We start from the raw sequence: 20,256 nt of genomic DNA, 5'->3' as shown, positions 1-20,256 counted from the left end.
TGCTTTATACTTAAGTGTACAAAATAGTTTGCAATGGGAAAATAAGCAAAGCAGTGGCTGCAGTTCAGTCAAGTGTGGGTGTACTCCCTGTGCAAGAATTCATTCCAGAGGGCTCAGTAGAGCCTCTTACCCCACCCCACCCCAAATTTCCCTTGCCAGTTTGGGCACAGGATGTGCAGAAGGAAGCTGGACGGTGCTATAGGAAGCACGTAAACAGGTATTTAGTTCCATGCAGTGCCCCCAATGTATGCATACTTGGTGGGAGGAAGGGCTCTTTAGTCTTGTGGGTGAGGGACTCTACATGTTGGCACTATGCCTGCTCTTGAGTGGATAGAAGCCAATCATTTTTAGTGCACCAGTTGAAAATGGATGTAGGACTTAAGATGAGGCAAAAAAGATAGCTAAATCTCATCTAAATCCTTCCAGAAAATCCATTGAACGAAAGTGAATTACAGGAATTTCTTATGATTGCTTTGATGTACCAAACTATGAAATAGAACCACTGGAAGTTGTTCTAACCAGATACTGCCCTTTTAGTCTCTTTGATCAGCACACTAGCAATTGTCTATACTATATTTTGTTTTAGAACTGTATACAATACTGCTATTCAGTTACTACATTTCAATAGCACTTTGTAGTTGTGCTCAGGTGCCACTGAAATATAGTTTATGGCTTATTGGTAGTAGATTGGTAGGCATTTGGAACAAAGGTTAGATTTAAGACTGATGAAAGTAAGTTTGTGTACATTCAAAGCCTGTCTTCACCTGGTGAGCGAATAGGTATCATTCCTCTTCTTATTGTCTCTAGGCATTTATTAGACAAACATAGTAGGGGACCAGACTTTAGAGAGGCAGCCATTTTGACTATTAAAAGGATCTCACTTGATCCAAAAATAAAATGCTATTTTTATTTTCTAGGTCGTGGAGGGCCCCCAAGACCCAACAGAGGGATGCCTCAAATGAATGCTCAGCAAGTGAATTAAACTAATTCACAGGATTACATTTAAACGCCAAAAACACACTGGCCAGTGTACCATACATGTTCCAGAAGAGTTATCTCTTGGTTCTCCTTTATAGGAAGTTCATAGTAAAGGGATTATTTTCATTGCCCATAAAGACAAGACTACAGTTGTCAGCTTTATACCTGGATATGGAAAGAAACGACGTTTACTCTGCATGTTCTATCCTAAGCATCATCTTGAGCCTTGCACATGAGATCCAGAATTTTTACCCTTGCTCTGATTAAAAGCAAAAATGGCAGTTTTTAGGGTTATGGAAATCTCCATAGATAACTGAACAGGCAGAAATAACCCCACTGACTCCATTGACATTATATAGTGCTGCAGCAAATTTGGATAAAAATATCTAAATCCCTAAATGTTTTACTCAGAAAATTGGTGTATTTAAACTTTTCCATGAAAGGAAGATGGAAGAAGCGAATTGTAGTTTGACAGAGCAACTGCATTTCAGCTTTTTCTGTTAGACTGAAGCACTGAACATCTGTGATGCATAATAAATGATGCCTATACCCCAACTAATAAGCTGATGGACAGCTTAGGGCACACCCTTAGTTACAGCATTTTTTTTTATTAGGCCTGACTTGCTGTGGCAAAGGGATGCATTAATTGTTTTGTGTAGCTGTTGATATAATTGTGTAAACCCAGAATTAGGCTTTGATTGGCACTTTAAATTTTTCTGTAAGAAATAGAAGATGTAATCTGAATGGCCACATTTGTTTGCAATGTGAAGTGTTAAAGAATTCTCTCCTGAACACATTTCTGGGATAGCAATGACATTTGTAAGGATTGGTATTCTTATCTTTCCTTATTTTCCCCCCTTGTCTGCCACTGATACTTGATCTTGCTGTATTATTGCCCCAAATAACTGATGTCGGTACTGATGGGAATTAATGGATATTCATAACACTTTTGGTTACATTATTTCTATTTTGCAGCCTGAAGGTTTTAAGAAATCTCAAATCCCTGCTGCTGCCCTTTTAAATTGCTCTCTTTTGAAAAGCACCAGTATGTGTTTGGATCGGTTTCCCCTTTAAGGGAAATTACAGCCAGCAGTTACAGATTTAAGCAAGATAAATAAAACATGTTTATAAAAAAATGAATTCTTTAACGTATCTTAAGTGACTACTGCAAATGTAATAGGGAAACAGAAACTTCAGAAGCACATTCCCAGAACTTTAAATGTTAACGTTCAAGGATATTCAGAAAGTTAGTAGGTGTATTATCTTCTGTGGAGTCTTGAAACTTATCTTCTGAGGAGATGCAGTCATCTCCCTCCCTTTCTCTCTCTCTCTCTCTCTCTCTCTCTCTCTCTCTCTCTCTCTCTCTCTTTTTCTCTACCCCCCCCCCCAAATGGAAGACTGTTGAAGCTGATCATTCAAGCCATCTCATGAGCTGTACATAAAAGTTTGAGCAGGTAGTGAGAATTGTATTCATGGCACCTGTTGAATGTAGCAGTCCAGCCCATGGAACCCACTGAACAAGAGTTTCTGAATTATTTGGGAATATATTTGCAGAAGGCTGATTCTGTGTGCACAGTGCCCTTTTTGTATTGGTGCTGATCCCCTTTTAAGGCTGTTTTTGTTTCATGGATATAGTTAATTGAACTGAAAAAGAGAATAGATTTTTAAAATCTGATTGGCAAGTAGTGGTTTCTTCTTAAATTACTTAGCATCTGTGCCCACCTCCATTTGTCTAGAAAGGAGAAAGACTTCAGCTATCACCATGAGAATTGCCTACTTTCATCTTTGAGGTTGCCCTAGGTTGCAATTACTAAGTACTTACAAGTAGCATTTTTGCATTTCTAAAAAGTGACCCCCATCCATTTTATACAGCTAAGCAAGGCTTCTAACAGGTTGGTACAGTATCTGAAGCCAAAGGTTCAGATTTAGGAACTAAATAGGCAGAAATTTGTGGTGTGATTATACACACAACCACACACCCAATTTTTACTAGAAAAGCTGTGCAAATATGAATTATGCAAATAGCATGCTTTATGGTTATTTTACACAATTTTTTGCAAGCTTTGGCTGTAAGGAGCCATGCAACACAATCAAGCCATACATTCTGAATACTTTGGAAATACTGCTAACCATCCTATTTGGCTTCTGAGATTTTACCCAACTATTTTTGTACTTTCAGGGCCAATATTGTAGCTATAAAGGCCAGAATCCCTTGCTGTATTTAAAAACAAAACACAGCACTAAGATTCTCATTCAATGTTTCGGAATAATTCAGAGAAGATTGGGAAAACCAATTTGAGGAATATTTGTTGACTGTTTTACTTTGCCAACTTTTCAGTGTTTCATCTCTTCTATATTTGAATATAATCAAACTAAAGTACACTTCTTAAAGTTGAGCTCTACTCTTCTAAATACTATCGATTCCTTATGTTCTCCATATTGACTCAACATAACCAGAAGGCATTGGGTTGTATCACTGTAATGGACGCTTCCGCTGAAGGGAGGGAAACAGAATTTTAATTTCCCCTTTCCTTAATCGTTACCTTCCATTCTGTTCCAAAGGGTCATCCAAGCCTCTGGAGCAGATTTGCCGGATGCATAGGAGGCTGCTGGGCATGAAGAGAAATAACCAAAACCATCACCTCCCCATTGTCCATTGAAGTGTACAATTAATAGAGTTCCACTTCTGGATGCAACCCCTGAGTTGGAGACCAACGTGGTGATATTTTGACTTCACTGGTGGTAGTCTTTATGATCACTGGATCTTAAATGATTATATTGAATTAGGAAATTGTCATCCACCTTCATAGCTTGGAAAAAAGTGAAGTACTATTTAATAGAGGCCTATTTGTGATAGAAAAGCTACAGTTCAAACAACTTAGGAGCAGTATTAGATGTATTTATTTGCCTTATTCAGATCATCACTTTGTATGTTAGAATCCTGTCTTCTTCCGTGACCAGCCATCAAAAAGACATGTGATAGTGCTTCTCCCGAGAGAGACAGATGCCAACCATAGTGTTTTCCTCCAATTATTTTTCAGAATCCAAAAGTTCAGCTATGATCTTCAGGCTCTTAACTAATATATTGATACAATAATACACTTGTTAATTCCTTTTTAATCTGGCAAAACTACTGCCCTTCACAACAGTCTCTAGTAATGAGATCTACAGATGTTTTGTGAATTGTTTTAAGAAAGGTGTGTCTGTTTGTGGTGCCCATTCTAGAGTTACTGCTTTATCATCAAAATAGAATTTCCGTGTTCAGTCTTCATGATTGGTTCACTGTTCATCTACATCCTCCTAGACCTTTCCTCACAAGTCAAGATGAAAAGCAGTTTGAGTCCCTCCTATTACTTTTTCTGCATCTGAATGGTGTTAAAAGTGGGGCAAACAGTTTAACAGAAATCAAATACATATTGAAGGCAATGTAGGAGTTATATTTGCATATGAGACTAAGGAAAAGTGCTCATGTGTAAAATCTGTAGACATTAAGTGAATGGAACTGTTTTGTCTGCCTTGGTGTTTTCACGCCTTGTTTTTTAACTGCAGTAACTTTAAGCTGATGACTTTATTAAAAAACAATGACATTTAGAATCAAACACTCTGGATGTATATTTTTAAAAAATTCCACTGCAGCCTACATTCCTAAACTTCAGTGTATGTTAAAATACCACTGGTGTTAAAAAAAACTTTCAAAGCTTTGCCCTGCATCTTTCTCTGGTATTCTACTTTTTGTTAAATGCCACCAGTACATTCAAATGTGTGTTGGGTCATTCCTGTTTCTATTGCCACTTAACAGAAATTACATTTTAAAACCTTGCCTGCCTTTTCTGTGATTTCGGTGTTGCCATTGTAATGTTCTTCATCTCTTTTCACCCACACAAAGTTTACTGTTGCAATCAGCTTAGCATTCTTTTAATTAATGTACAATCTTCATTTTTAAAAATGACACACTTCATTTGGGTAGGAAGAGGTGCTTACAGTAGTACATTAAAAGTATAGTAAGTTGCCCCTCTTGTGACTGTTGCCTAATGTGACTATTAAATTGCATGTTGTGTTAGAATTGTTCAAAGCCAAGCTTGTAATAATATATCTATGCAAATATTGTGAATTTTCAAAATTAGAAATTTGAGGGTAGTGATTAATTTGGACGTTCCTGGAAGAAATTGAAATTAGTGCCTATGCAGCTGTATTCTGCACTTTTGACTGCAGATCAGATTGGTGAACCATTGCCTTTTACTGCTACAGCCCAATGAGGCATTTATTTTGTAGTTCTTGTATGGGAAAAGCGTGAGAACTGGGATTTTCATTAAAACAATGTAATTTAAATTATTATAAGCTTTATTATTTTCACACTGACATCACCAGCAATCATGATTTTACTTGAAATCTCGCCACCAGTTTCTTCCAAATGAACTTCTGCCAGTACAGAAAATTTGCATTCTAGATCACAGAAAGGAACGAAGCCTGGTTTTAAACACAACTGGGTGTGTGTGCAAAGAAGCATGTGGTTGCATAATTTCTCACCTAAATTTTGTGATTGCATTTTTGTAATAAGTTTTTTAAAACTTCTAAAAGTATTTTAAATCACAACCCATCCTATAATTTTTGGGTGAAAGTCAGGTAATATTTAAATAATACTGCTGGCATAGTTGTGAAATTTCAGCGTATAGTAAAGGAATCTGACATGGGACTACGCTTCTAATGTAAATGTAGACAGGCAATTAGGTACACCTAGTATTTTCAGGAAACCTGAGACTCCCATCATTCCTGAGCATTGAGCGTGCTGGCTGGGACTGACAGGTATTGGAGCTGAGCAACATTGGAAAGGCCACAGGTTCTCCACCCCTGTCTTCAGAGTAATTACTATAGACACAAGTCTACTTTTTCAGAAGAGTCAAGACTCTAGCTTATTAAGTAGTACAAAGTTTTCAAAAGATAATGCTAGTTAAAACTAGGCTCCAGAACTGATTTTAATAAAATTGAGAAGACACTCACAACACTATAGTTAATGTAAAAGTGGATATGTGAATGAAACCCATGTTTCAGGGTGTTAATGCCTGAATAGAGAAGCTGCATAATATTTCACCTGCAGTGAAATGAACTGATGGTCAGTTCATTCGATACCATGAGGAAGATGCTTGAATTCCCACCTCTGTTTATTCTGCAGCATCTTTGCTGTTATGCTGTTTTGCCTTGATTCAGGAAGTAGTAAACTCTTACCCAATACTGCAGACTTTGGCTATTGGAAATTCATGCTCAACATGTTTACTCACTAGCTTTTTTTGTCAACCAAGCCCCCCTTTTAAGCACCATTCTACAAGCAAAGTTCTATAATGGCAGCAGCACAAGCCGAATAGCGTGTCAACCTAGCAACACCCATCTGTTATAAACTGCATACATAGGGCTGATCTCTGCAGATCCAACTCTGAAACTAACGTCAAATTAGTCATGTATTTGTCTTCAGTTTGTTACTCTTTTTAAAAACAAACATTAGGAATAAAAATCTCCATGAAGGTTGTATTTCCTGTTGAACTGCCCTGTGCAACTGCCTAATGTTCAACACTTCCATTCATCTTAAGCCTGTCTCCTTCCTGTGATGTTGAATCTTCTTAATACTGTGGTTCAGTGTTCATGGATACACTTCTGAAGTTCACAATGATCATCCACATTGCTAAAGGCTACATAGAAGAAACAACTACACTGGGATACTTGTTTCATTTGCAGCAACTATTTCAAGCCTGAATAGAGAAGGAAAACACAGAGAATGGCCACCTTCATGCCATACATTTAAAACACTGTAATATTTGTTAAGTGTGCTGAGACTTCTTGGAGACCTCTAATCCCCTCCCAAAACTATAATTCCCAGTGGTTTAACAATCCCTATTCTCAGGAAACTGGCAAGGGAACACCGGTGGTCTCACAACCCTCAGCACCCTTAAGAGTAATGTCCTAGTGTGTTATATATATGGTCTGAATGTGACCCGTATTACAAATGGCTGAAAAATGACACCTAGTCCTGATAACCATTATGCTATATATTTGTCTTTTGAGAAGTTATATTTGTTTACTGTGTAGTCATGTTTTATATATCTTGAGTGTGAATGGAGAAAAATAGGACTCCTGCTTTCCAGCCCTGCGCTTCCCTCCCCGCAAACAAAGATCTGGGACTAAATCAAACTTCCTTGATCTAGTTGGTGGACTACAATGAAAATATGTAGGGTGTGCTACGTGACACTAAAATGATTTGTTCTATTTGAGAAGGTACTTTACATGTATGTGCCTAAAAGACAGGTGATTTAAATAAGTTATTTACCTACACTTCCTACTCACTAGGCACTTGTCTCATGTAGAACTCACTTCAGAGTAAATCACAGGCTATGTTGTAAAGCACCCGTAAACTAGGGAGCAGTGCTATTTTTCTTGAAAAATAGGTATCGGAACTCTCCATGAACTCCCCTTGTTTTCCTGTCATTTTAGAGGCACCCATCTGAGAGGTGCTGGACCTGAGTTCTGGCTGAAAAAAGCCCTGCTGGGGAGCAATTTGAAAACACAATCGTGTGCATGTGAGGCTTGCATCTTGACAATACCATCAGTAAGGGCCATGGCTCTGTGGTAGAGTACGTGTTTATTGACAATGCACTTTAAGGCTCCTAATTGTTCACTGGCTACCACAGCCACTTCTCCACCTGCCCACGATGTAGATCCCAGGTGTGGGGCAGTTGAGTAAAATGCCTTGTAGCAGAGCCAGCCTGTCCATGAGATGTGATGAAATGCCTGCTTCTGGTAGCAGAAGCACAAGAGGCAGCGTTCTGCCCGCTCCCACCACTGCCAGAATGCCCCCCTCTCAGTGGCAGTGAAAGTGTGTGTGTGTGTGCGGGCGGGCGTGCGTGCGTGCGACAGCAGCAGTGGGGACAGGACGCGGCAATTTCTGATTCACCTCAGGTGACAAAATGGACTGGGCTGCCCCTGCCTTGTAGGCTAAACTGGAAATTGTGCCATACCTGAATCACTCCCCCGCCCCCGGCCAGTGTACACAATACTGAGCCAGATGAATCAATTGATATAGACTGTATAATGCAGCTGTGTTCCTGAACCTCAAGTTAATTTGCTTAGCCATAAGACTACGATGCCATACATATTTATCTGGCAGGGAGTTATCTCTAAATTCAACAAGACTTCTGAGTAGACAGGCCTAGGGCTGTACTGTTAATCCCTATCCCAAACCTCATTATTGGAAGTTCATTAGCTAAGTCTTACTACTGGAGATTTTGAGGTTTCTATTCTGGGGGAAAAGTGGTTTCTGTAAGCTATTTAAAAAGGTAGCTCTGTTACAAATGGTAAACAGGAATGGTGTTTGTAAACACACACACAAACACTTAAGTCAAGCCAATGATTCAAAAAGTTAAAATTCAGCAGAAAGAATTGCATGGCCTGTATATATTTATTTTTGTGTAGGCTGAGGAAGAGGTAGGAGAGACTGGCATCAAGTTTCGGCCATGATTCTGAGCCTTCTTGGTAGATAAGGCTACCAGGGACTCCCGCCTGTATCAGCTATGTGCGCTACCTCTAAATGCCAGTTGGCATTTAATTACAACGTGGGAAGAGTGTTGCTGTTACACTCAGGTCCCGATTACGGGCTTCCGAATAGTTGGCTGCTGTAGGAACAGGATACTGGACTCAGATGGGCCCTGGGGAGCTCATCCTGCAGGGCTATATTCTCAGCAACGCTATTTGCGTTGTGGCGATAGTTAACGACGGAGTGCATCACTGGGTGAGATCTTTTCTTCTTCTTTGCGAGGATAAAATACACGGGAGCCCTTCGAGGAACCGAAGCGGGCAACGCACATGGCTGAGAAGCAAAGCTGGAAACGGAACGTGGAGGCGCTCCCGGGGGAAAAAAATACGGGGTTGCAGAATCAGAAGAATCTTTGCATCAGCCAGTAGCCATAGCAATAAAATAAAATGTACTGAAGATAGAGATACAATGCATTTTGGGGGTTTACATCAATAATCAAATAGTAGATCTTACTCTAATTGCTCCTGCGAAAAACCTTGCAGTTTTTGCTGTCACCTGAAAATAGCGGGGTTGCAGTTTTATTGGCAGGTTTCAGCTCAGCGCTATGCTGAGAGTCTCCAATAGGGGACCAAGTGCCTAGGATTGGGCTCGAAGGCACTGGGACGCTCAAGATCCGTATGTAATGGAAAGGCCTGCGGCTACCAATTCCAGCCAGCTTCGCAAGCGGGCGGACGCTAAACGCACGAGGACCGCCGGCGCCTCCTGCTCCTCCTCTTCCTGCTCGTGGCGAATACGATATCAGGAAGCGCCGAGGCGGAAAAGGCCCCCGACTGGAATTCCACCCCCCCGCTCCGTACCTAGAATCCTTTATAGGCCTCGGCTCGGCGCAAAGCCCTTGCCTGCCGCGTTGCGCCTGGCGGCCCCAGCGCCGCCTCTTTCCGGAAGGGCATCCTTGCAGGCTGTGCCTGAGTCAGCAGCCCGGGTCCTTCCTCTCTGCTGCGCAGCCCATGTGGGTTCCCCCTCCCCTTGCACGTGGGAAGCTGGCATCAGAGTTTAAAGGCACCAGGGTCCTCTTGCCTTATAGAGCTGGTTTCTGTAAGGAAGGAAGCAGAAAAGGCAAGGAAACAGTCTCCGAGTCAGCGGCTGGGTTTGGAGGCCTCTCCCTTGTTTGCACGTGTCGATTCCAAGTTTGTGTACCCAAGGTATAGTTGAGAGCAGCAAGACGGTCCCGATAAGGGCAGTAATCATAATAATAATTGACTGGGCAATCGGAATGAGCAGCGGGTGGGGAAACTCCTCTGTGAGAAAAGGTTACAACATTGAGGGTTTTTAGTTTAGCGGTCAGGGAGACGAGTTGAGGTGGGGAGACGTGTCAGAGGTGCTGGAGGATTGGTGTTCTTATGCTTAGGATGAAAAATGCAATCTTGGGATGGATGGTATTTGCTATTCCCCCCCCACCCCAGACTGCTATCTCCGTGAAAACTGAAGCCACCCTGCACTGAATCGCTACAATATCTCTTAAAAACTTTACAGGATCTCTAGCTGAAAATGCAGCGCAAGAAAGTGGACAATCGCATCCGGATACTGATCGAGAATGGAGTAGCTGCACGGCACAGGACACTTTTTGTTGTCGTAGGGGATCGTAGCAAAGATCAGGTGAAGTGCAGCCCGTGACTTCTTTTCTCTAATGTATATAACCTGCATCCGGGTGCTGTTAATGCGCTTGTGGAAAGTGCTGGCTTCTTATTTGGGAGATTTGTGCAAGCAGTTAAAAGAAAAGCAGTGGCCACATGTGCTTGCTTTGTTCAGCTTGGGATTGCTCATCATAAATCTAAATTGGGGATGGGGAACCTGCAGCCCTTCAAAAGTTGTTGGATTACAACTCCTGTCATCCCTAACCATTGGCTATGCTGGTTGGGGCTATGGCAGCTGGAGTTCAGCAACATCAGGAGGGCCACTGGATCCCTACCCTTGAGTCACATGGTCATTTTCCAGGGGCTTTTTACACTGTGACCCATTTCTGCAGAGAAGGCATCTGCAGCGATTTCCATTATTGTTGTTTTGATACCCACCCTTCACCCCCAAGCTCCAAGGGTAATTTAAAAATACAACATTAAAACCAGTGCAAAACTAATTGCATATATCTCCCAAGTGTCAAAGGCCAAGGTAAAGAGCTGTGCCTTCTTCAGCATATAGCAGAAATACAGTGAAGGTTTTGGATGCACTTCTGTGGGGAGGGAGTTCCATAACTTAGGGGCTGCCACAGATAATTCCATCTCCTGGGTCACCTACCTCCTGAACTGAGGGACTACCAAGAGGGTCCCCTCTGCTGAGGGTCTGTAGAGAAGGAGAAGCTAAAATCATTGCTGTCTGTGGAAATCTATCTGCATATTGCTGGTTCACTTAGGAAAAATGTCATGAGGTTGTATTTCCATGTGTGCCCATAAATTACTTTTTGAGTTGGAACTTTAACTGTAATAATTGCAGTGTGTAGTTCACCCAATGAACTATCTGGGATTATTTTATTGATGACAGTTTATATTCCATCCCCATAACTAGTGTTCTCTCGGCAGATTAATAAATAAATGCATTCAAACTATAAACTATAAAGCATGAAACCTATTAAGCTGCAGCATTCTCAAACACAAAAGTCTTGTTGCGTGATCAGACCTTGTTTCTTGCACACATTCCCCACTTAGCGCTACATTGAATTCCACACAGTATCTGTCTTTTCAGTTAAGGTTTCTTTCTTTTTTTAAGTCTCTGTCATGTGTGTCATTTTTATTTTTCCATACCCCATTGTTTTGTAGCACACGGTTATATGTGAAAGTTCTGGCACTTCCCTCAAAAGCGTAGGCAAAACATAAATCTAATTGTATTTCTAAAATCTTCCTGTTTGCTTTCCAGATGCTTTATTTCAGTGTTGTCTTTGTCTGGAGGTAATGATAGGTTTTATTGCCTTACAGGTAGTCATACTTCATCATATGTTGTCTAAAGCAGCTGTAAAGGCTAGACCATCAGTATTATGGTGTTATAAGAAAGAGCTGGGCTTCAGCAGGTAAAAACGTTTGTATGACTTTTTTTTCTTTCCTTTTTAAATTGCAACTATGTGGTGAGGCTATAAAGTATTAAATCCTTGAACCTGGTGGGACTTTATTCTGAGTTAACACACAGAGAATTGTATATTTGAGTATGTGATAATTTCCTCAGTGAGGACTTCCAATTTACTTTCCTGTATCTTCCCTCCAGCCACCGTAAAAAACGAATGAGGCAGTTGCAGAAGAAGATTAAAACTGGAATGTTAGATCTGAAACAAGATGACCCGTTTGAGTTGTTCATAGCAGCCACAAACATTCGGTACTGTTACTACAACGAGACACACAAAATTCTTGGAAATACTTTCGGCATGTGCGTCCTCCAGGTAGGAAGATGTTCAATACAGGAGAGCCATTTTCTTCAAGTTACTTGAGCAGCTTACTTGCTCCTTAACTCTAGTCTTCATCTGCACTATCCATAATCTTCCCTGTAGCAGATATCTTTACTCTTGAGTGCAAAATTGTACCAATCATATTTTCCACATTGCATTACTAACAAAAATAAAAATAATAAAATAAAATGACATTTGATACTTCTGTGAAATACAAGCCATGCTCAGGATAATATCTCAGCTGAACACAGAAGTTTCCCATTTTGGGTGAACCATGAAACTATGGTTACCAGCTCCAGAAGAAGCCTTCATCTTAAATCGTGCTTTGAAGTTCCGGGTTCAGCTAAAAAAGAAACTCTGATTAATTGCAGACCTTGATTCAGATACACCACAAGGGAGAAGGGACCGCATGTATGAGCAAAAGTCTTGCTTCTATCTTTGCTTATTAAGATATGATCCATCTAAACTGGACCATCATGTTGCAGATGGTTGCCTGACTCCATTTCTACAAGAATAATGAAAGTCCATACTGGTCATGCCTTTCGATAAACAGCTCCCAGTAGATAAACTTAAGGAACATTCTTTTTTCTTCTGTATTACAACTCAATCATTCCTCCAGCCCCCTAAAAAAACCCCACACAAATCTGCAAAGGCTTTTAAGGGTACATTGTCCTGCAGGGAGAAGAAGGCATTCAAGCCTGCATCGGTTCCAAGTCCTCAAGGGTTGGGAGAGGCTATGTAGCACAGTGGAAGAGTGTGTGCTCTGCATCTCAAAGGTCCTGGGGTTCATTCTCTGGCATCTCTAAGTAGAGCTGGGAGAGACCCATGTCTGAAATCCTGAAGGGTTGCTGCCAGTCACTCTTGACAGTATTGAGCAAAATAGACCAGTGGCCTGACTGCTGTAAGGCCCCTTCCCAAGTTTACTGTTCCATCTAGCACATCCATTCTTGGCACTGCACATTTTTTGCGGGCACATTACTGAAGACGGTGGGTAAATTTTTGCCACACTCTCTTCCAGGACTTTGAAGCTTTGACACCCAATTTGCTGGCTCGTACAGTTGAAACCGTGGAAGGCGGCGGCATCGTGGCGATTCTTCTGAGAACAATGAACTCCCTGAAGCAGCTCTATACCATGACCATGGTATGTATGCCTCCTGAGATGTTTTTATCTGTGCTTAACAGAAAATTGGCCAGCTCTCCTATTCGGGACCATGGCTCAGCGGTAGGACCCATGCGTTGCATACTGCAGGTCCCTTGTTTGATTCCTGGCACCTCCAGTTAGAAACAGATGAGGTTGCATGTAACTGGAAATATTGAGGGCCCAGAGAGGCACTGCCAATCAGAGCAGACAGTGCTGGACTGCATGGGAAAGTAGTACAGGCGTGTTCTCTTGTGTTCCATTTAATATGTACAGCTGGACTGGGGGCTTGAGATAATGCCAGCTTAAAAGGAGCTTTTCAGTGCTGCAACCTGTTTTGTAGTGCTGAGAAATATGTGGTGAAATGTACCACATATTGGATGCAATGAGTGTCCTTTCTGAACATGCGTATCAGAGTCATTAAAGCTGTTTGTTTATTTCTGCACTTAGCTGCTAAGAAAGCGGCAAGCATGTGGAGTTGTTCTCGGTGTGGAGATGCAGTTATGGGGAAAGCTTTAGATGCAGAATTTCTAGACATGCAGGCGCTGGAAGCGCAAGCATCCTGACAGAAAAGTAGGCTGGCCTACTCAGTCACACAATAGCAGGCAGCACACTTGCTCATGCACCCTAAGCCATAGACTGGTCTGGCTGAGGGCTATGTGCTAATGAGGGCCAGTGTCCATCTCTACTTGGGCCTTTGCTTGGGAATTAGAGAGGTAAACTTGAGAACCTTTTAAAGAGCAGTCAGTAAAATGTGGGCATTGGAAAGGAGCACAGTCTAACCGAGACAGTGGGATATTTGGCTGTTCTGTGCCTGTACTTCGTTGAAATTGTTAGGGTCAAGGCTTCTTTCAGGCTTCGTACAAACAACATTTCTTCTCCCCAGGATGTACACTCTCGCTACCGGACAGAAGCACATCAGGATGTGGTCGGCCGATTCAATGAAAGGTAGGCTGCTGAACTATTTTGAGCACAAATACTAGCAACCCTTGGAAGAGAAAAGTGTGTTTGTTGAGCCTTGGATTAGAAGGGATTCCATGTTGGCCCAAGTACTTGTTGCCCTCTAGTGGAAGTTTTAAGGACTATTATGTTCAATTTAAGCATAATGGGGTGGTGTATCTTAGAAGCTCTAGCCCTGTTGCTTAGATTTGTCTTATCATTTCAGAAGTCTGTATGATTCTAAGTGCATGTTTGTAACTTTAAATGTGAATTCCCCCACCCCAATTGCATTCATTATTATTACCTTGTGTCCAAGAGATCATTCATGAAGCTGTATACAGTCTTGACTAGTAGGGAAATGCACAGCAAGAGTGGCTCACAAGATACCTTTGGACTCCAATTCCCATCAGCCCTTGCCAGCAAGGCCAGTGAACATGGGAGTTGTGGTCCAATAATACATGGAGGGCCACAGGTTCCCCACACCTGTTGTGTAGGATGGCTGTGCTCAGACTAAATTAAACGAGGTCTAATTTACAATAGCAAAATGTTGGTATGTCTATGATTTCTGCTATGTAGATTCACTTTGAAATTTCCCAACAAATGCTCTGCCAACCCCCACATTCGTTTTTTGGAAACTCACCTGTGCAGGGAGTGAAATGCTGTTGAACAAAGTGTATTGTTGCCTGTTGGAAATGTGGCTTTGAGTCCCAAGGCTGACTCTTCCCTAAGCTATGCGGTGAAGTTGTCAGGGTCTTTGTGTTAGCACTGTATTAATGCTGAAGGGAGCTACTATACAGAAGCAGTCTATGCTATCTGGCTTGATGTTCCATCCGGAAACACTATTCTTGGATCACCTAATCCATCCATGTACACGAGCTGTAGCTCGAGGAATCATTTTGCAGGTGAAGAACCAGTCAGGTACAACAGTGACAATGGTGCTGTGTCCTTTGTCTCATCACACAGGTTCATTCTTTCTCTGGCATCTTGCAAAACCTGCATGGTGGTTGACGACCAGCTTAACATCCTCCCGATCTCTACCCATGTAGCAGACATTGCTGCTATTCCACCCCGGTCTCAGGTAAGTAGTTTAAATTCATATAATTCAGATTTTAACTTCAGATTTTCGGATGTTTAGTTTGCAATAACAGGACTTGCCTTTTCAACTTCTTTTAGGCGCTTGGTAAAATAAACGCATGATTTTTAGGACTTGGCGAAAGGTTCTATTTTGTTTCCTCTTGTTTTCCGACAGGAGAGCCCTCTGTTGCTTCTTGCTCCAAAGGCACAGGGCTTAAAAGCTGTATTTCCAGAAGTACAAATAAAGTTTTTGGAGTTGTGCTTGGAGCAGCAGGTCCTGATAGCAATAACAAACAGGCCTTGGAAAAGGAGTGCAGTGTTGGAGGGTTCCCCCCAACCCACTTGCCTTCATCTCTTCATATATATTCAAAGTCAGAATGCTCCTATGCAGCTAATTTTGCACACTTGCAGGTGCTCTGAGTTGTATCCCTCAAAGACAATCCACCATGTTTGGTTAATGAGCAGTAGGATGCTCATTTCCCCATCAAAACAAATTTGTGCAGGCGAGCTACTTGTGGATTGTGGTGTCTCTTTGCATTCAAGGCAGCAGTCTTTTCTGATTTAGGTGTCGCTTCTCTTGCTCACAGGAGGATAGTCTGAGTCCTCAGGACATGGAGCTGAAGGAACTAAAGGAGAGCCTCCAGGACACCCAGCCTGTAGGAGTGCTTGTGGATGGTTGTAAAACCCTGGATCAGGCAAGTATTGCATTGAAACAGGAATCAGGTGATGCAGTTATTTGAGCCCCTCACCCCCATGTGTCCTCTTCATGAAGCTTGGTGAAGCTCAGGATGGTGAGAGGAGCCAGGATACGAGGGGGAATGAAAGATATTGCCAGCTGCTGGAGAATCTCCTCCTACTCTCAGCAGATGGGGTTTTATGCATGAAATTGGTGTCTGATATTAATACAGAAGTACGTTTTGCATCGCCATTATTCAGCTTCTGTGTGCCAAAGACCCTTAGATAGTTAAGCTACTTTATTGGACCAATTTCTACTTTTTTTGTTTAACCCATGCCATGCAGCTTCCATTTGGAATTATTTTTACTTGTCTGCTCTTTTTTTATAACTGTATAAGTATGTGTAAGAAATCTTACTGAATGAATAAGTGAATGAACTTGAAATCTTACTAGCATATGCTATTGCTTGCAGCTCTCTAGGTTTGTGGTCTTGCTTTTCTGGCCAAACTGTTCTAATATGCTTTCTTGTTCCTAGGCCAAAGCTGTTTTGAAGTTTATTGAAGCCATTTCTGAGAAGACGCTGAGAAGCACCGTGGCTTTAACAGCCGCCCGAGGTCGTGGTAAATCAGCTGCCTTGGGGTTGGCCATAGCTGGAGCAGTGGCTTTTGGGTAAGTTGCTCTGGGGTGTTTTAAGAATGGATGTGTGTTTAAAAGGTCAAACCTGAAGGTATTTTTGGAGAACTGGACTCTCCACATAAGTCTGAAAAGAACTGATTCAGTAATAATGAATATACATAGGTAATTGCCCCCTGCTGCCAAGTTATGAGCCATAAATAAAAATCAAAATGGTCCATATGCTCACTTTTGCCACATTTAGCTATAGCATTAGTGTCAAACCAATGATTTACTTAGTTAAGGCTGAAACCAGAAATGATTTCAAATATGCTGTGCTCTCAGCCCAGAGGCAGCAATTTTAAAAACATTGCAAAATAACTGATGTAAAAATTTGTTCTTCCTTCAAGAGGCCTCAGGTGATGTTAAATCCACATTCTCTTTTGAGTCTGGACATGGCTGAAAATGTAGCTCGTTACTTGTTCAAAACTTGCTGTAGCTCTGAAGTGCCACAGTACAGAAACAGATTTGCCACTCCAGAGAAAACATGACCAAAGACTACTATAAGACTACTTCAGTACTTGGTTCTGTAGCACATGTGCATGCAATAGGGGAACATTTTTCTTACATCAGGTTTTTGTATTGTTTTGTAAACTCTGCTTAAACCATCTTCAGTTCCAGTTTCTCTAAAAGCTGGGTCATGTTATAACAATATTTCTTTTAAAAAGCTGATAAATTATTTTGCCGCTTTTACAACATGCCAAATTATTTATATTACTGTTTCAATAATAAGAAGAGATTGTAAAGTTCATTTCTGTCATCTTTTTCTCTTTTTTTGCAGCTATTCCAACATTTTTGTCACATCTCCCAGCCCAGATAACCTTCACACCCTGTTTGAATTTGTATTTAAAGGCTTTGATGCTCTGCAGTATCAGGTAATATGAGCAGATATTGACTGGTTCCACAGAGTGCCTTTGTATACATTGCACACGGTTATCCTCCTGAATTTCTTCCCCCTGCCCCTTACAAATGCCTGTGTATAACCCACATAATTCCAGAGAGTTCTCTGACTCTCAGGAGCTGCTTTTAGGCTGTGCAGATTTCTGCAGCGGCAATGGGAATACAAGAAACCTGTTCCATTAGTGGTGTTCTGGTCATGTTTTTCTAGATTCAGTTCCTTATTTTTGTATTTATTTCCCATAGGCTTATATCCTGCCCTTCCTTCCAGTGGGTTGCAAGCGTGGCTGACAATACAAATTGCAATAGTAACAGTCAAAGACATAATGAAAATGTCAAATTATGCAACCAATGGAATAAAACAACAGCAGAACCATCAGTGGGTAGAGGGAAAATTCTTACGCCCTAAGGGCCTGGTGGAATAATGTTTTTGTGGTTTTTTTTTACAAAGCACGGGGTTACCAAATATGTGGAACAATTTTAGATAATTATAGCTTCAGATGACCTTTGAAACCAAACTAGCCCTGAAAGGTTGGTTTTTTTGTACAAGCTAGGTTGTATTTTCTTTGGTGTTCCTAATGTGGTTTATGTCTGTCGTTTTCAGGAACACTTGGATTATGAGATCATTCAGTCTCTCAACCCTGAATTTAGCAAAGCAGTCGTCAGAGTGAATGTGTTCAAAGAGCATAGGCAGACTATCCAGGTAGATTTATCTTTGATAGAAGCTTTCTTGGGTTTTCCTTCAAGCATGTCTAGACACAATTACTTGTTCCTGGCACTCTTCAAATGCTATAACTTCTTTGCAAAAGCTAGACAAGGCTGCTTAACTCCTAGTCAGACTGGTTTACCAAAGTGAGTCTTCAGCTCTGTGTTTTCAGAAGACATGATATATTGTGCTGCACCCAATGCCAGGCCCTCGGGCCTAGGGTTTGAATGTGGTGCCCGGACCGCTCTTTCTGGCCCTTGGAATTCTCCTCAAGCCCCACTCCTCACTGCTCCTGCTTTGCACTGTGCTTAGTGTTTTTGCTTAGCTGAAATGTGTCCCTGAGCTCTGATAAAGCCTATTGCTTGCCTGGATAGGAAAGTACAGAAACAAGGAAACTGTGCATTAATAGCTCTGCCCAGCACTGGCCTGTGGCCTCCAGAAGGCTGCTCTCTCCCTCATTTAATCCCCACAGCAACCTTGTGAGGTAGGTTTGTCTGAGAGGCAGTAACTGGCCAAAGGTGAGCTTCATGGCTGTGGGGGGATTTGAACCCTGGTCTCCCAGGTCCAAGAACAACTCTCTTAACCACTACACTACACCTACTCACACTCAATTTTGCATGTGACCTGATGGTCTAGGCAGAAGGGCACATCTTTTTTCTTTTTCTTTGCAAAGGTGGCCACAATTTCCACTGTGGTCCTTGGTGCTAAAATACTTGCTTATCTATGTGAAGAACAGTAAGGTAAAGGTAAAGGGACCCCTGACCATTAGGTCCAGTCGTGACCAACTCTGGGGTTGCTGCGCTCATCTCACTTTATTGGCCAAGGGGGCCGGCGTACAGCTTCCAGGTCATGTGGCCAGCATGACAAAGCCGCTTCTGGTGAACCAGAGCAGCACATGGAAACACCATTTACCTTCCCGCCGGAGTGGTACCTATTTATCTACTTGCACTTTGACATGCTTCCAAACTGCTAGGTTGGCAGGAGCAGGGACCGAGCAATGGGAACTCACCCCATTGCGGGGATTCGAACCGCCAACCTTCTGATCGGCAAGTCCTAGGCTCTGTGGTTTAACCCAGAGCGCCACCTGCATCCCGTGAAGAACAGTAGGGTGCAGGAAATAATAATGTGCAACATAGATACACTATGCTACACTTTCATGAAGTCACTTGGTTAGTTTTGCAGCATAGGCAAGATCTGTACCTGGGACATTTAGTCCTTGCACAGACACTGGGCTCTCTTTCTGCCTCTCTCTCCCTCTCTCTCTCTCTAAAGTATGCTAGCTCTGGTGTCCAGGTGATGTAAGTTTAATTGTGAGGTCTTTCATCCGTTGCTTAGAACATCTGCTTATACTTCCTCACAATTAGACTGTGCCCATATTCTAAAGGCGTTGTCTGTTTCTGTTAGCTCAAAGTCCCCCTTTAAATCTTTTTCCTGCTCTGTGGAATTATATTGCATTAATAAACAACATCAAAAATCTTAAGGAAAACTAGGTGATTGATCTTCAAATGGAGCTAAGTCTTCTTTGGTGCTCACTTGTAGCCAAGTAAGATTGTCTTCCATAAGTATGGTCTTAACAGTGTGTCTGTAAGTGACTGTGGAGGCCAATTCCAGAATTCTGGAGGGCAGTTCTGGAGCAAAGTGTGAGTTAAAGAAATAATTTATATTTGTTCTGGATTCCTTTCTGATTGGTTGAACGCTCAGCAGAGAATGGTCATTTACTTAGAAGTAGTAGTAGTAGTAATAATAATTATTATAAAAATCATTTTTTCTCTCTCATTTCTTGGCAAGTATATCCACCCTGCTGATGCTGTGAAACTGGGGCAAGCTGAGCTGGTGGTGATTGATGAAGCTGCTGCTATCCCACTCCCACTGGTGAAAAACCTGTTAGGCCCTTACCTGGTCTTCATGGCTTCTACAATCAATGGGTAAGTTCTTCATTCTAGCTCACTTGCCTTAAATCTGCTCTAAGGGTTTCTGTGACTCTTAGCAGGGCTGCTCCCACACCATACACTTAAAGCACCATGACACCACTTTAAACAGTCTTGGCTTCCCCCAAAGAATTCTGAGAGCTGTAGTTTGTTAAAGGTGCTGGAAGTTGTTAGGCAATCCCTATTCCCCACTCCCCCCCCCCCAAGCTAAAATTCCCAGGGTTCCCTGTGATTGATTATAAAAGCACTCTGGGAAAAGTAGCTTTCTGATTCACATGTAGGTTTCCCATCACTTAATTTCCC

The 20,256-nt window shown here is 41.8% G+C and overlaps 2 protein-coding genes and 1 long non-coding RNA gene across 7 annotated transcripts in view; 2 read left to right on the top strand and 1 right to left on the bottom strand.

Moving 5' to 3' along the window:
- The window catches only part of CAPRIN1 (cell cycle associated protein 1), a 31,188-nt gene extending 29,264 nt beyond the window's left edge, over positions 1 to 1,924 (top strand). For all 5 annotated transcript variants that reach the window (XM_081891534.1, XM_081891536.1, XM_081891537.1 and 2 more), the window contains one exon: positions 918 to 1,924. In XM_081891534.1, coding sequence (XP_081747660.1) covers positions 918 to 982 — 65 coding nt within the window. In that variant the 3' untranslated portion in view covers positions 983 to 1,924. The remainder of the gene's footprint in view (positions 1 to 917) is intronic.
- A 1,797-nt stretch (positions 1,925 to 3,721) lies between these two features.
- LOC309359082 lies at positions 3,722 to 9,342 on the bottom strand. Its single transcript, XR_014163715.1, has 2 exons — positions 9,053 to 9,342; positions 3,722 to 5,421 (listed from the first exon to the last, which is right to left on the bottom strand). It is a non-coding gene; the product is annotated as an uncharacterized lncRNA (long non-coding RNA).
- Positions 9,343 to 9,529: 187 nt separating this feature from the next.
- NAT10 (N-acetyltransferase 10) overlaps positions 9,530 to 20,256 on the top strand; it is a 28,050-nt gene continuing 17,323 nt past the window's right edge. The window contains exons 1-12 of the mRNA XM_081891469.1: positions 9,530 to 9,699; positions 10,031 to 10,153; positions 11,464 to 11,555; positions 11,747 to 11,918; positions 12,943 to 13,065; positions 13,949 to 14,010; positions 14,965 to 15,079; positions 15,663 to 15,770; positions 16,286 to 16,419; positions 17,204 to 17,297; positions 17,924 to 18,022; positions 19,814 to 19,950. Coding sequence (XP_081747595.1) covers positions 10,046 to 10,153; positions 11,464 to 11,555; positions 11,747 to 11,918; positions 12,943 to 13,065; positions 13,949 to 14,010; positions 14,965 to 15,079; positions 15,663 to 15,770; positions 16,286 to 16,419; positions 17,204 to 17,297; positions 17,924 to 18,022; positions 19,814 to 19,950 — 1,244 coding nt within the window. The 5' untranslated portion in view covers positions 9,530 to 9,699; positions 10,031 to 10,045. The remainder of the gene's footprint in view (positions 9,700 to 10,030; positions 10,154 to 11,463; positions 11,556 to 11,746; positions 11,919 to 12,942; positions 13,066 to 13,948; positions 14,011 to 14,964; positions 15,080 to 15,662; positions 15,771 to 16,285; positions 16,420 to 17,203; positions 17,298 to 17,923; positions 18,023 to 19,813; positions 19,951 to 20,256) is intronic.

The sequence above is a fragment of the Podarcis melisellensis genome, assembly GCF_964234715.1.
Source record: "Podarcis melisellensis genome assembly, chromosome: 1".
Taxonomy (NCBI): Eukaryota; Metazoa; Chordata; class Lepidosauria; order Squamata; family Lacertidae; genus Podarcis; species Podarcis melisellensis.
This window is presented reverse-complemented; position numbering and strand designations above follow the sequence as displayed.